The sequence below is a fragment of the Rhodnius prolixus genome, unplaced genomic scaffold, assembly GCF_049639745.1.
Source record: "Rhodnius prolixus isolate KJV_2025 unplaced genomic scaffold, Rpr scaffold_2, whole genome shotgun sequence".
NCBI classification, from domain to species: domain Eukaryota; kingdom Metazoa; phylum Arthropoda; class Insecta; order Hemiptera; family Reduviidae; genus Rhodnius; species Rhodnius prolixus.
The window spans coordinates 1,448,486-1,460,232 of NW_027411592.1; the positions used below are offsets into that span (position 1 = coordinate 1,448,486).

At 31.8% G+C, this 11,747-nt stretch overlaps 2 protein-coding genes across 3 annotated transcripts in view; both read right to left on the bottom strand.

The window, feature by feature from the left end:
* The window catches only part of Elys (AT hook containing transcription factor 1 homolog), a 36,115-nt gene extending 32,977 nt beyond the window's left edge, over positions 1 to 3,138 (bottom strand). For both annotated transcript variants that reach the window (XM_074117296.1, XM_074117297.1), the window contains exons 1-3: positions 2,810 to 3,138; positions 827 to 936; positions 413 to 556 (exon numbers count right to left, since the gene is read on the bottom strand). In XM_074117296.1, the coding sequence (XP_073973397.1) occupies positions 413 to 556; positions 827 to 936; positions 2,810 to 2,918 (363 nt within the window). In that variant the 5' untranslated portion in view covers positions 2,919 to 3,138. The remainder of the gene's footprint in view (positions 1 to 412; positions 557 to 826; positions 937 to 2,809) is intronic.
* A 3,658-nt stretch (positions 3,139 to 6,796) lies between these two features.
* LOC141448732 (U2 small nuclear ribonucleoprotein A'-like) lies at positions 6,797 to 11,295 on the bottom strand. The gene is made up of 6 exons (XM_074117301.1): positions 11,072 to 11,295; positions 10,846 to 10,993; positions 10,255 to 10,483; positions 9,770 to 9,923; positions 7,836 to 7,961; positions 6,797 to 7,022 (listed from the first exon to the last, which is right to left on the bottom strand). The coding sequence occupies exons 1-6, from the start codon at positions 11,151 to 11,153 to the stop codon at positions 6,946 to 6,948; spliced, it is 816 nt and encodes a 271-aa protein (XP_073973402.1). The 5' UTR covers positions 11,154 to 11,295; the 3' UTR covers positions 6,797 to 6,945.
* Positions 11,296 to 11,747: the final 452 nt, after the last annotated feature.

Genomic DNA, 11,747 nt, shown 5'->3' on the forward strand with positions numbered 1-11,747 from the left:
ATCTTTTAAGAAGCCGCTAAATATCTCAATGAAACCTGACGAGACAGACGAAAAGTTCATACTTAGTTTACAAACAAAGACAAAAAAAGAAGCTGACCGGGCGATCAGACAAACCAATGCCGAGTGAGAGTTCACCCCTTTGAGAAGAAAAACTCGAGCCCTGAAACTTTACAAATGACTTTTCTTTTTTTTCATGCTCAGTCATGACTGGAAGGATGCTGGAACAGATCCCCGAAGATTAGGTTTTTCAATTACGTTTTTTTATAGCACTTTATTGGAAATCCCTTCATTTTATCGCAAATTTTCACCCTTAAAAGCTCTCCTAGCACATGCCTACCTCAAGACAAAATTGTACATCAAGGAAATTTATGTACTTGAGATATAATTTTAAAAATTGAATAAAATCACTTACCTGTGTATCAATTCTTAATGTTCTAACAACTTTTCGAGTGTTGGGGTTGAATATACATATCTTGCTGTACTGATCTCCAGAGATGCCAACAATAAGAAGTGGTATTTCACATCTCTCAACTGACAACTCTGCCACACAGGTTATCTAATAATACAATTATAGATTTCAGGATAAACAATAAAATCTGTGTGCGTTTTTACTAAAAATTTATACTAAAAGAATTGATGATCACAATGTTACACATCATATTCACTTCGCCAAACGAAAATTAGTAATTCATCATCCCTGCAAAGATTTCCAATCGTCCACTAATGGACGATATTGCCCTAAGGCAATCTGATAGGGACAAATTTAAAATAAACCTAAATTTAAAAAAATTGTAAGAAAAGAAAAAAAAAGAAGCAATAACCATACCTCAAAACTGTCATATTCATTGCCAAAAGTCCATGACGTTCTTAGAGAAGCATTAGAGTTGCTGACCACTAACAAGTTTGAACCCCATGCTATCCATGAATAATTCGCGCCTTAAAACAAAAATAAAATAAATCAATCAATAGATTCAAAAAAATATAGGATCATCCAGTGATAGTGGCAAATATCGTACGGAAACGATTGACCAAATAGAGTATTCAAAACATACTTCTAACAAAAGAGGGTTTACAAATTAAAGAAGAAAACAAAAATAAGTACAACAACGTCAAGATACATTATTTGGTAAGATGGCTACTAACTTGGGTGGCATCAACATAATAATCGCCGTGGGCCTTTTATATTTCATCATAGATTTATGGACTTCAAAAGTAAGTACCTTTGATAAGAATAAAATGATAAGCAAAATCTACTTCAGTTTTTCAAAAAAAGCTTTAGCGCTGTGGGGTCAATTACAATCAAGAGAACATTATTGTAACATCGCTCTACCCGTTGATCTGATATTCACTCGGAATTTGGGTTAGCAATTTCATTCTTATCAATTTAAACCATATGTTAGTACCCACAGTAAACTTAACCGACAATTAGGTGTTACATTCACATAATTTCCTTTTATAGCAGTGTACGTAATTAAATTTGCATGAAACTTACGATTTGTTACTAAAAATATAGCTGTCCTTATTTTCGAAGAATTAAAATATTTCTAATCTGTTTTTAACTGTTCATTGGAATTTTGTATATATGTTTAATCGTTCGTAACAAGTGTGTATTATGTTCTTACAACTTCACTTAACTTCATACAAATTGAATACATAACAAAAACATAAATCTTGTAACTTCTACTTTAATATTATTCTTGGGAAATTTGTTTTAGAGCCGTTCTCGAAATGAGACAGTGGTTTCTCTTTCAGTTCAGTTGCAAGATTAACAAACTTCATAATGTTTTTAATATGGACAAACTCCGAGAGTAAAAAAGGAAGTCTAGTCGACCAAAATGATTGAAATAAATCACACCGGCAAACACACAAATGGAAAATTCTGCATGTCCCCAATAGTAAATATAATACTAAATAAATATCACACAAAAATTACGCTTAGTTGATTTGTACTATTTCAAAGGAGTTCACGAAAAAACTGTAAATCACAAAGAACAAGTGCGGATTCAACCACTCTTTGCCTACGTTGTTTATAGAATAAAGATGTCTTTAAAAGTTCGGCTTATAGTCTGTAAGTCACAAGAAACTCCAGAAGCAAACATTATTATAATCAGTAGCCACTTATAGATAATAACAGTTTAGAAATCAGTTTAGTTATCTTTCTAAAAATGTATTCACAAACTTAGGATGGAAGATTTGCGAGGAATCGGTCAAATAAAACAACTTGTCTCTTTGCCAACGTTTCGACAAATATATTGTCCTCTTCAGGGCCTGGATATTACAAATACAAAACAATTTACAGAGTCAGTAACATAGAAAATACAGTAAAAATCAATAATACAAAAATAAACAGTAAATTATCAACAATAAATTTTGTATTACTGACTCTGTAAATTGTTTTGTATTTGAAATATCCACGCCCTGAAGAGGACAATATATTTGTCGAAACTTTGGCAAAGAGACGAGTTGTTTTATTTGACCGATTCCTCGCAAATCTTCCATCTTAAGTTTAACAACTTGCGGTCACGAAAACTATATATTTGTATCACAAAACTAAGGTTTCCATTCGGTCTAGTACCTTTCTAAAATTAATTTATCAATTTAAAAATAACTGAGATTTAGTACGTATCATTAGAAAAGAACGCACAACTTTTAAGCATCTCATAATATACATAGATGCACAAAATTAAAAAATTATCATTAAAAGCCGAATATCCCCTAATGAATAAAACTGCTTTATTTGTGGATGATTTAATACAATTAACTAGATATAAATTAAATAGCTCATTATTTATATTTTCATATAAATTACCTGTTAAAACTTCGCCAGTTACATCCTGAAGTCTTTCATTAAGCTGTTGCTTAACCAAGGGTAAGTATTCCGACAATTTTAAAATATTTACATTTTTTACAAGCGCCATACTATCAATTTTTGTTTGAAATCATGCAGAAACGCACTAAAAAAAAAATAGAAGGATCTAACACTTATTAAATTAAGCAAAAGTTAGTGCTACCGTACAATTAAAATCTATGACAGAAACAACTGGCAAAACAATACATATTTTCCCTGTAAACATTTCCGATCCAAAACAACTAACATAATACAGTTATTAAAAATACAGTAACTTTATAAAAAAATATTTTAGTGCGAAGTTGAAAAACAATTCTTTTAAGATCCATAACCTCTAGAAGGAGTTGAATTAATGAAGCGGTTAAATAATATCGAAACTATAAAAAATCGATTCGTACGATTACGAATGATTTTAGAATGCTTTTTTTTGTTAAAATGCTAAAGATATATTAATAACAGGTAAATGAATAAACCAAAAAAATAATATTCTGGTACAACTCAATTGAAATGTATCAATTAAATAAGCGTAATAGATTTCTTAAACAAAAGTGAATTCACCTATTGACAAACTTGAATTGTACCTGACAGTTGGCATTAAATGTAACTGTGACTTTTTTTAACACTATCCTTTCATTTAAATAACAAAGTACAAGTGTACAATTTTTTCTTACGAATAGTAAGTTAAAAAAAATCCATAATATACCTTTTGCTCATAAGTTGAAAGTGAGAGTTGCGCATTGAATAAGTACTCCACATAATGTTTTAATTTTTAAACTTTTCCAATATATGTAGAACGCCATTTTACAGCCAGTTTAAACGAATTTAGCTAATTCTTAAGCTACTTAGCTTCAAGAAAATAAGCGTAACACTCTGCTAATAAATATGTCTATTTTAAAAATTGTTGTATAAAAAAGATATTAAGGTTTGAAGTTTTTGAGGGAAATGAAATCCTCCATATTTCAACCTCTTATATCTCGTAAACTATAACTAATAGAAGATTGCCATTTATATCAGTTATAGAGAATACTATTCTCTACATTTGGGTGAAGAATTCTTTTAAATCGGAACAATAGAAAGACAGATATTAAGGTTTAAAGTTTGGAGGGAAATGAAATCCTCTATATTTCAACCTCTTATATCTCGTAAACTATAGCTAATAGAAGATTGCTATTTATATCAGTTATAGAGAATAATATTCTCTACATTCGGGTGAAGAATTCTTTTAAATCGGAACAATAGAAAGAGAGATATTAAGGTTTGAAGTTTTTGAGGGAAATGAAATCCTCTATATTTCAACCTCTTATATCTCGTAAACTATAGCTAATAGAAGATTGCTATTTATATCAGTTATAGAGAATAATATTTTCTACATTTTGGTGAAGAATTCATTTAAATCATAACAATAGAAAGAGAGATATTAAGGTTTGAAGTTTAGAGGGAAATGAAATCCTGAATATTTCAACTCTTATATCTCGTAAACTATAACTAATAGAAGATTGCTATTTATATCAGTTATAGAGAATACTATTCTCTACATTTTGGTGAAGAATTCATTTAAATCAGAACAATAGAAAGAGAGACATTAAGGTTTAAAGTTTGGGGGGAAATGAAATGCTCCATATTTCAACCTCTTATATCTCGTAAACTATAACTATTAGAAGATTGCCGTTTATATCAGTTATAGAGAATACTATTCTCTACATTTTGGTGAAGAATTCATTTAAATCGGAACAATAGAAAGAGAGATATTAAGGTTTGAAGTTTTTGAGGGAAATGAAATGCTCCATATTTCAACCTCTTATATCTCGTAAACTATAACTATTAGAAGATTGCCGTTTATATCAGTTATAGAGAATACTATTCTCTACATTTCGGTGAAGAATTCTTTTAAATCGGAACAATAGAAAGAGAGACATTAAGGTTTGAAGAATTCATCCACCCCACTTGGAACTCCTACACTACACTTTTATGACGAGGCATGGCTTAATCAGAACCACATGGTATTAATTAAGATTAGCAATGTAGTTATTTGAGAAATGTAGTTACGAGGGTCGTTTGAAAAGTTCTTGCAAAAATAAAAACTACTTAATTTTTTGGGGTAAGCCTTTTTTATTTTTCAACATAGTCTCCTTTTAGGTTTACACACTTCGTCCAACGCTGCTCTAGTTTGTTGATCCCTTCCGAATAATAGGATTTGTTTGGACTCAGACTTGGGTCTGAAAAATAGCCATTCGTTTCTGCAATCACCTCCTCGTTTGAATAAAATCTTTTTCCCGCCAGCCATTTCTTCATATTGGGGAACAAATAGTAGTCCGAGGGAGCCAAGTCTGGAGAATAGGGGGGATGTGAAATGAGTTGGAACCCTTTTTCCATTAATTTTGCGACCACAACTGCTGAGGTGTGAGCTGTTGCGTTGTCGTGATGGAAAAGGACTTTTTTGTGGGCCAATCGTGGGCGTTTTTCTTGCAGCTCGGTTTGCAAACGGTCCAATAACGATGAATAATATGCACCTGTAATAGTTTTACCCTTTTCTAGATGGTCGATGAGGATTATTCCTTGTGAATCCCAAAAGACAGTCGCTTTAATCTTTCCGGCCGAAGGAACGGTCTTCGCCTTTTTTTGGCGCAGATTCCCCCTTGGTAACCCATTGTTTTGATTGTTCTTTGGTCTCAGGAGAGTAGTGATGTATCCATGTTTCATCCACAGTGACGAAACGACGCTTAAAGTCCTGCGGATTCTTCTGGAACAGCTGCAAACCGTCCTTGCAACACTTCACACGATTTCGTTTTTGGTCAAGCGTGAGCAATCGCGGCAGCCATCTTGCGGATAGCTTTGTCATGTCCAAATGTTGATGCAAAATATTATGTACCCGTTCATTCGAGATGCCCACAGCACTAGCAATCTCACGCACCTTCACTCTTCTGTCATCCATCACCATATCATGGATTTTATCAATGATTTCTGGAGTAGTAACCTCAACAGGGCGTCCAGAACTTTCAGCGTCACTTGTGCCCATATGGCCACTCCGAAAATTTTGAAACCACTTATAAACTGTTCTAATCGAAGGTGCAGAGTCACCATAATGTTTATCAAGCTTCTCTTTATTCTCCTGAGGCGTTTGGCATTCATAAAGTAGTGTTTAATCAACACACGAAATTCTTTTTCGTCCATTTTTTGAAAATCAATCGACTTCCTCGATTCAAACGATTGCCAAACACAAAGAAATAGACCGATCTGGCTGAATCTTGGTGTGTGTTCTTCAAAGAGATGCTACTAACTAAACATAACCTTGATACGCGCCAGTAGTGCTATCTCTCTGACTTTGCACGGACTTTTCAAACGACCCTCGTATTTCATACTAATCATCTGACACATACTTGACGTTCTTAATTAATTGACCCTTATATGCCATTTATCAAACAGTTAACACAAAATGAAAAAAAAACGTTCCACGTAATACAACCCTTCGTGCTCTACTATAGAAAACAGCAAGTATGAAAAGGAAATGTCTCAGGAATATCCTTGGTAACTCCACAACAGAGTGCCTACAGTGAATAGTTTCTCCTGTTACGTAATCAATGTACTATAGTGTTGAATGCAGAGGCAATTATTGTAATTATTAAGGATTTTGTTTGTTCAAAAAATAATCAGTTCAAAATGTGTTTTGAATACTAACAATGACTAATATTCATCGTGAATGAATCTATGAATGAGCACAATTAAATAAAAGACTTGTTCTTATTGAATTTTTATTATTATTATTCTAATTTTAAATAATTAAGAAAGTAAAACACACAAACCTTACCAACCATTTTGCGAAAGAAAGGAAATCTCAGCAGACTTCACCTGAAACAAAAACTGAAAGCATCTTTCTTTTTATGAGAGAAAATTTGTTTGTTTAAGGGAAAAAATAAACTTAATATAATAAATCGCTTCACGACCAAAAAATGCTTATCTCATATGTTTTTTATTCAATAGAAAAAGAAAATGTTTGTATCCATTCTTATCATTACAAAAAGGAAAATAAGTAAAAGAAATGTACACTCTTTAAGAAAAAACATCGTGAAATATATACAAAATTCCAAGGGTCAATATCGCTATGTTTCCATATCTTCATTTTCCTCGTCCTCTTCTTCTTCCGCTTCCTCAAAACGCTTTGCTCGTCCGTTTTTCTCTGAAAGTTATCAAAACGTAATTATTTAAATCCATAAAACAAAAACCTTTTCATGAAAGTGATCTATCTATAGGACTTTTTCGCACGCATAATCCTTTTGTTCTGGAACTATGAATGTGAAATCAATAATCAAATCTTAAACTCCTCAGAGCTTTTATCATAATTCTTTATGTTACCATGGTAGCCGAGCAATTAAAATCTCACAACCAGACGTTGTGAACACTAAGGATGGGATTTACCACAGGAAAAACAATCTGATTTTTTCCCGTTTCTTTTTTGTATAACTGATATGCAAATAACTGGTAGTTTGTTATGTGTAATATTAAACCATTTCTCAAAAATACACGTAAATAAAAAGAAATACAAATAAAATAATGTTGTTTTTTTTTTAATGATTTAAGGCGCGTCAACATCTAAGGTTATTGGCACCCGGAGCTTTTTTCAGTGCACTGCCGGTTTCCGGACAGTATTCTTTCGTTACAGACAACACTGTTCATTACCGGACAGTGAGCTGTAAGAAGCTCCTAGGACTCTGCCTAATCCTAAATTCCTAAAATCTAAGGGTCAGCTGCTGGATTCGAACCCGGGACGTCCGCGTGGGAGTCCAATATGCTAACCTCATAGCATATGAGCTTCCCTTCATTATTGTTATTATTATCATTATTATTTTGCTTTATAATGTTAAATAAATATTGTGAGTAATCTTAAAAAGAAGGTTTTCTCTATTTTTATTAACGTTGCGACATTGAGGGCATTAACGTTGAGGACTTTTTTATTTTACTAAATAAGATCACCATTCTCTGGATCACTTACGTTGTTTACTTTCTTTAAGGCTGAATTGTCCACTCTGCAACATCCTGTTCAATCTCTCCACTTCTTCTAAACTTGTAGCTCTTGAAATAGCCTGTCTGATCTTCCACAGTTCATCTTTGGATGGTCCTATAAAAATAGATTACTTGAGTTTAAGTTTTTTTTTTCTTTTCTTTTCAACAACGCTCTGGGAAAGTCTTTTACAAAAATAATCTTTGCTGTTCGACTTTAGTTTTTCGGTGACCGAGAAGAAAAAAATGGATAGTACAGAGTCTTTAATGAGCACTTTTTCAGTAAAAAAAACCCTCAAGATTATGTGCGTCCTTACAGAAGAAAAAAAAAAGGAATCACATCAATGAGGAAAAGGAAAAGAATGGCTGAATAAAGCTTTATTTTAAGAAGTTTCTTTCAAAATATGAACCTAATTAGTGGGAAGGAAAGAGGATAAATTTGTTCCATAATTAACAGTACTTCCGAATGGGCGTCGAAGAGAGAACAGGAAGCGCCATTCCAGACGACAAGACGGCACCATGGAGTTTCGATGCGAAAAAAGTAGGTCAATTACTTTACGTTGTACTCAGGAGGATACTTTCCACTTTGTAGCAGTCTGTCCTATCCTCGCCTCTTATCGCCTAGAAGTTTTTGGCGAAAGATTTCTCTCATTTGACTTTTTTATAACTCTCTTAAATGGCCCAAACTGGACTAATCTGATTAAATATGTGGTTGGTGCATGGAAGTACAGGAGGATGCTCAATAGTGAGTACGGCTGCTGTTGATATAAAATGATGGTCTGATCTTTGAAAACCTCAGTTTCATAATTTCTAATTATTCTTAATTTCTGATTTTATTTTTGATGTTTAATTTAATTTTTTTCTAATTTCCCAGTAAAGTCGGCATTATTTTAGAGAGTATTGTTTTGTAAACTATTTATTTATAATTTAGGATATTGAATTCTGAACGACCTGCTGATTTGTTGATTATTTATTATTATTATTAATATTATTATCATTATTAGGGATTCTTTGGCTATTAATTAATTTTTTAAAATTATTTTTCTTCTCTCTAGTAAAAAGAAAAGAAAAGAAAGAGGTCTGTTTACAACACAAAATTGTTTATAATTATTAAAAATGTATAATTTTATTTTATTTATATTCAAAACCAAACCCCGGCAGACGGATTTCCATGCCGTAATAAGTTTTTTTTTATTTTTATAAATTAAAATGTATTATGTATTTTGAGTTTTTCAATAAAACTTTATTATTATTACTTTACGTTGTACAAAAAAAAAAAAAAAAAAATGGGCATTTTGGGCAAACATTATACTGCCAAATTCGGTTAGTTGACGGAAGTAGACGCATATATTTGTCCATTAATCATAAAACATAATAGCGCGATTAAGTTTCCTGCTGATCTAGAACTGATGACTTCCTATTATCTATTCAGTATTATCAGATTAGAGCAGAAATGTTTTTAAAAGAATTGGCTACATTTGGGTAACCGCACTGATGAATACTACACAGGGTAATCAATCATATTATATTTGAGAATCGAATGACACCTCATTCATGAAAATCGGTTTACGCGTTTAGGCGCTACGTTGTTTACAAAAAAGGTAACAAGAAGAAGAAGAAGAACAAGAACAAGAACATTTTTTGAAAAATCCGTTTTTGCTCATTTTTGGCAACTTTTTTCTCGAAACCTATTAGATCTGGGTTGTTGCAAAAAAATTACAGTTATAAAGGAGGGTTTGCCCTATAATTTAAAGAAAATTTGGGAATTTTATCTTTTATAGAAAAAGAGAAAAAAATTGTCAAAGTTGGGTGTTTTTCAACGTTACACTTTTTCGTGCAGTTTTTGATGGTCAACCCTTATACAACTGTCCTACCGGACAGTTTTAATATAATGCCACAAAATACGTAAAACTACTAAATATTTACCTGTAGGGGGCTGCTTTTTAACAGATCCTTTTGGAGAAGTTCCTTTGGGCAATCCCGCACCAGGAACGAACGTTTTACCTTTCTTCGATACGATTTCTCTTTGTAATTCTCTTCCTTTTTTACTTTTAAATAACGTCACAGCCTCTTCTTTTTCCTAATGGTACAAAAAATTGAGTTCTATTCGTACAAATATGAAACAAAAAATGTTACACAAGTTTTGAAAAAGAAATATCTTTAATAATTTTATATTTTTGTTTAGACACTATGAACTTATAAAATAACTGTTGGTTGTAAATGAACCATTAGTAAATTAAGTTTAGAGAAAAAGAGTACGCCTTTCATGAAAAATACCCAAAGACATGAAAATCGATCCAGTAAATTACTTTTCTTTTGACAAAGAAGGCACTAAAAACATTATTTGAAACTTTGACTCTTTACGAAAAAATAAAATAATAATCTATCAGATGAATAAAAAAAAAACTTACCTTCTGTCTAATCTTTCTAAAATCCAACAACCGAAGATTTGGAAGTTTAAATGCAACATATTCCCGATAATGTGGTTTAGTAACAACTGGACAATGCATTAAACTAAGTGTAACTAATTTTGGCAATGATGTTAACGGATCTATATCTGTTAAATCTTGTAACATGTTCCCAGTCAAAATTAGGGTGTCCAAATTAGGTAGACATGTGCCCAGTTGATCTGAGATACGGCTGAAATAAAAAGATTTTTTTTTAATGACTTTTACAAAAAAAATAAAATTATTTAGATAAATTTTGTCAGTTTTCTTCACATGTTTTTCGGTTTAAAATGAACGAATAATAAAAACATTCTGCATTTCTTCGGTTAATCTTTTACATTATTAGTTCATTTTACAAACGAGAAATAGCTAAGGAAGCAGGAGTAAAGTTTTCCAAAGGGCATGGTTAAATCGAAAAAGCAAACCCTGGAACTTTTTCATTTAGTTCGGCTAACACTTCCAATTAAAACTATTTACCTGTTCTCTGAGTGTATCATCATATATTACAATCTAAATTAAAATAATTATTACTAAATGATAAATTTGTTTACTTACACTATCCTATTATTGTTTAAAAGCACCGCTTTTAATCGCCTCAACAATGGGAATCCATCCAATTTCCTGATATCATTGTCAGATAAATCTATTGTATCAAACTGGTCCAATGTAGCACCTAAATTTTCAATTACTGGTATTTTGTAGCCTTAAAAAATGAATATATTCAATTTAGCATTTAACTTAAAACAACCTCATCCATAAATGAATGTAAAGCCAAGCTTACCTCTTAAGTCTAATTCACGATCTCTAATCGGATTTATATATTGCAAAGCTTGTTGAATAAGTTCAGGAGTTAACTTCACCATTTTATAAAACTAGTATCAGTAAAGTTTAATAGAAAAAAATCTAATATTATGAATAATAATCTACGCTACTCAACTCAAACACATTACAAAAGTTTACACATGAACAGGTTAGCGGCAAACGACGCCATTGCAGTTTTATCAATGGTAATTGTATCAAGATACTCAAGTGAATATGTAGATGGCAAAATGGAAAGTTGAGTGTTTTAAAACAATATGCTATTTCCATCAGTTTTGACAATCAACCCTTATTAACTATCCTACCGAACAGTTTCAGTTATCAAATTTTAATAAAGTATTCAACGAAAGTAATGGAAAATCTGTCATTAAATATTCCATAAAAATATATATGTATGTATTTTTTTTAATTTAAGGATCACAAAAAAAATCACTCGTAAGTAATCTTGGAAGTCATTCGGTTTTACGATAATTAAACTTTAAGGTCACGAAATTTAGGCGTTATGTGACTTTTGACTCAAATGGATGTACGTTTAAAATGTCTTGCAAGCAACTGTCAGTTTTTTTATATACACAGACGAATTCAGAGGTTTGCCATCTTAAGCGGCTCTAACTACATATATATCCAGATTATTTTCA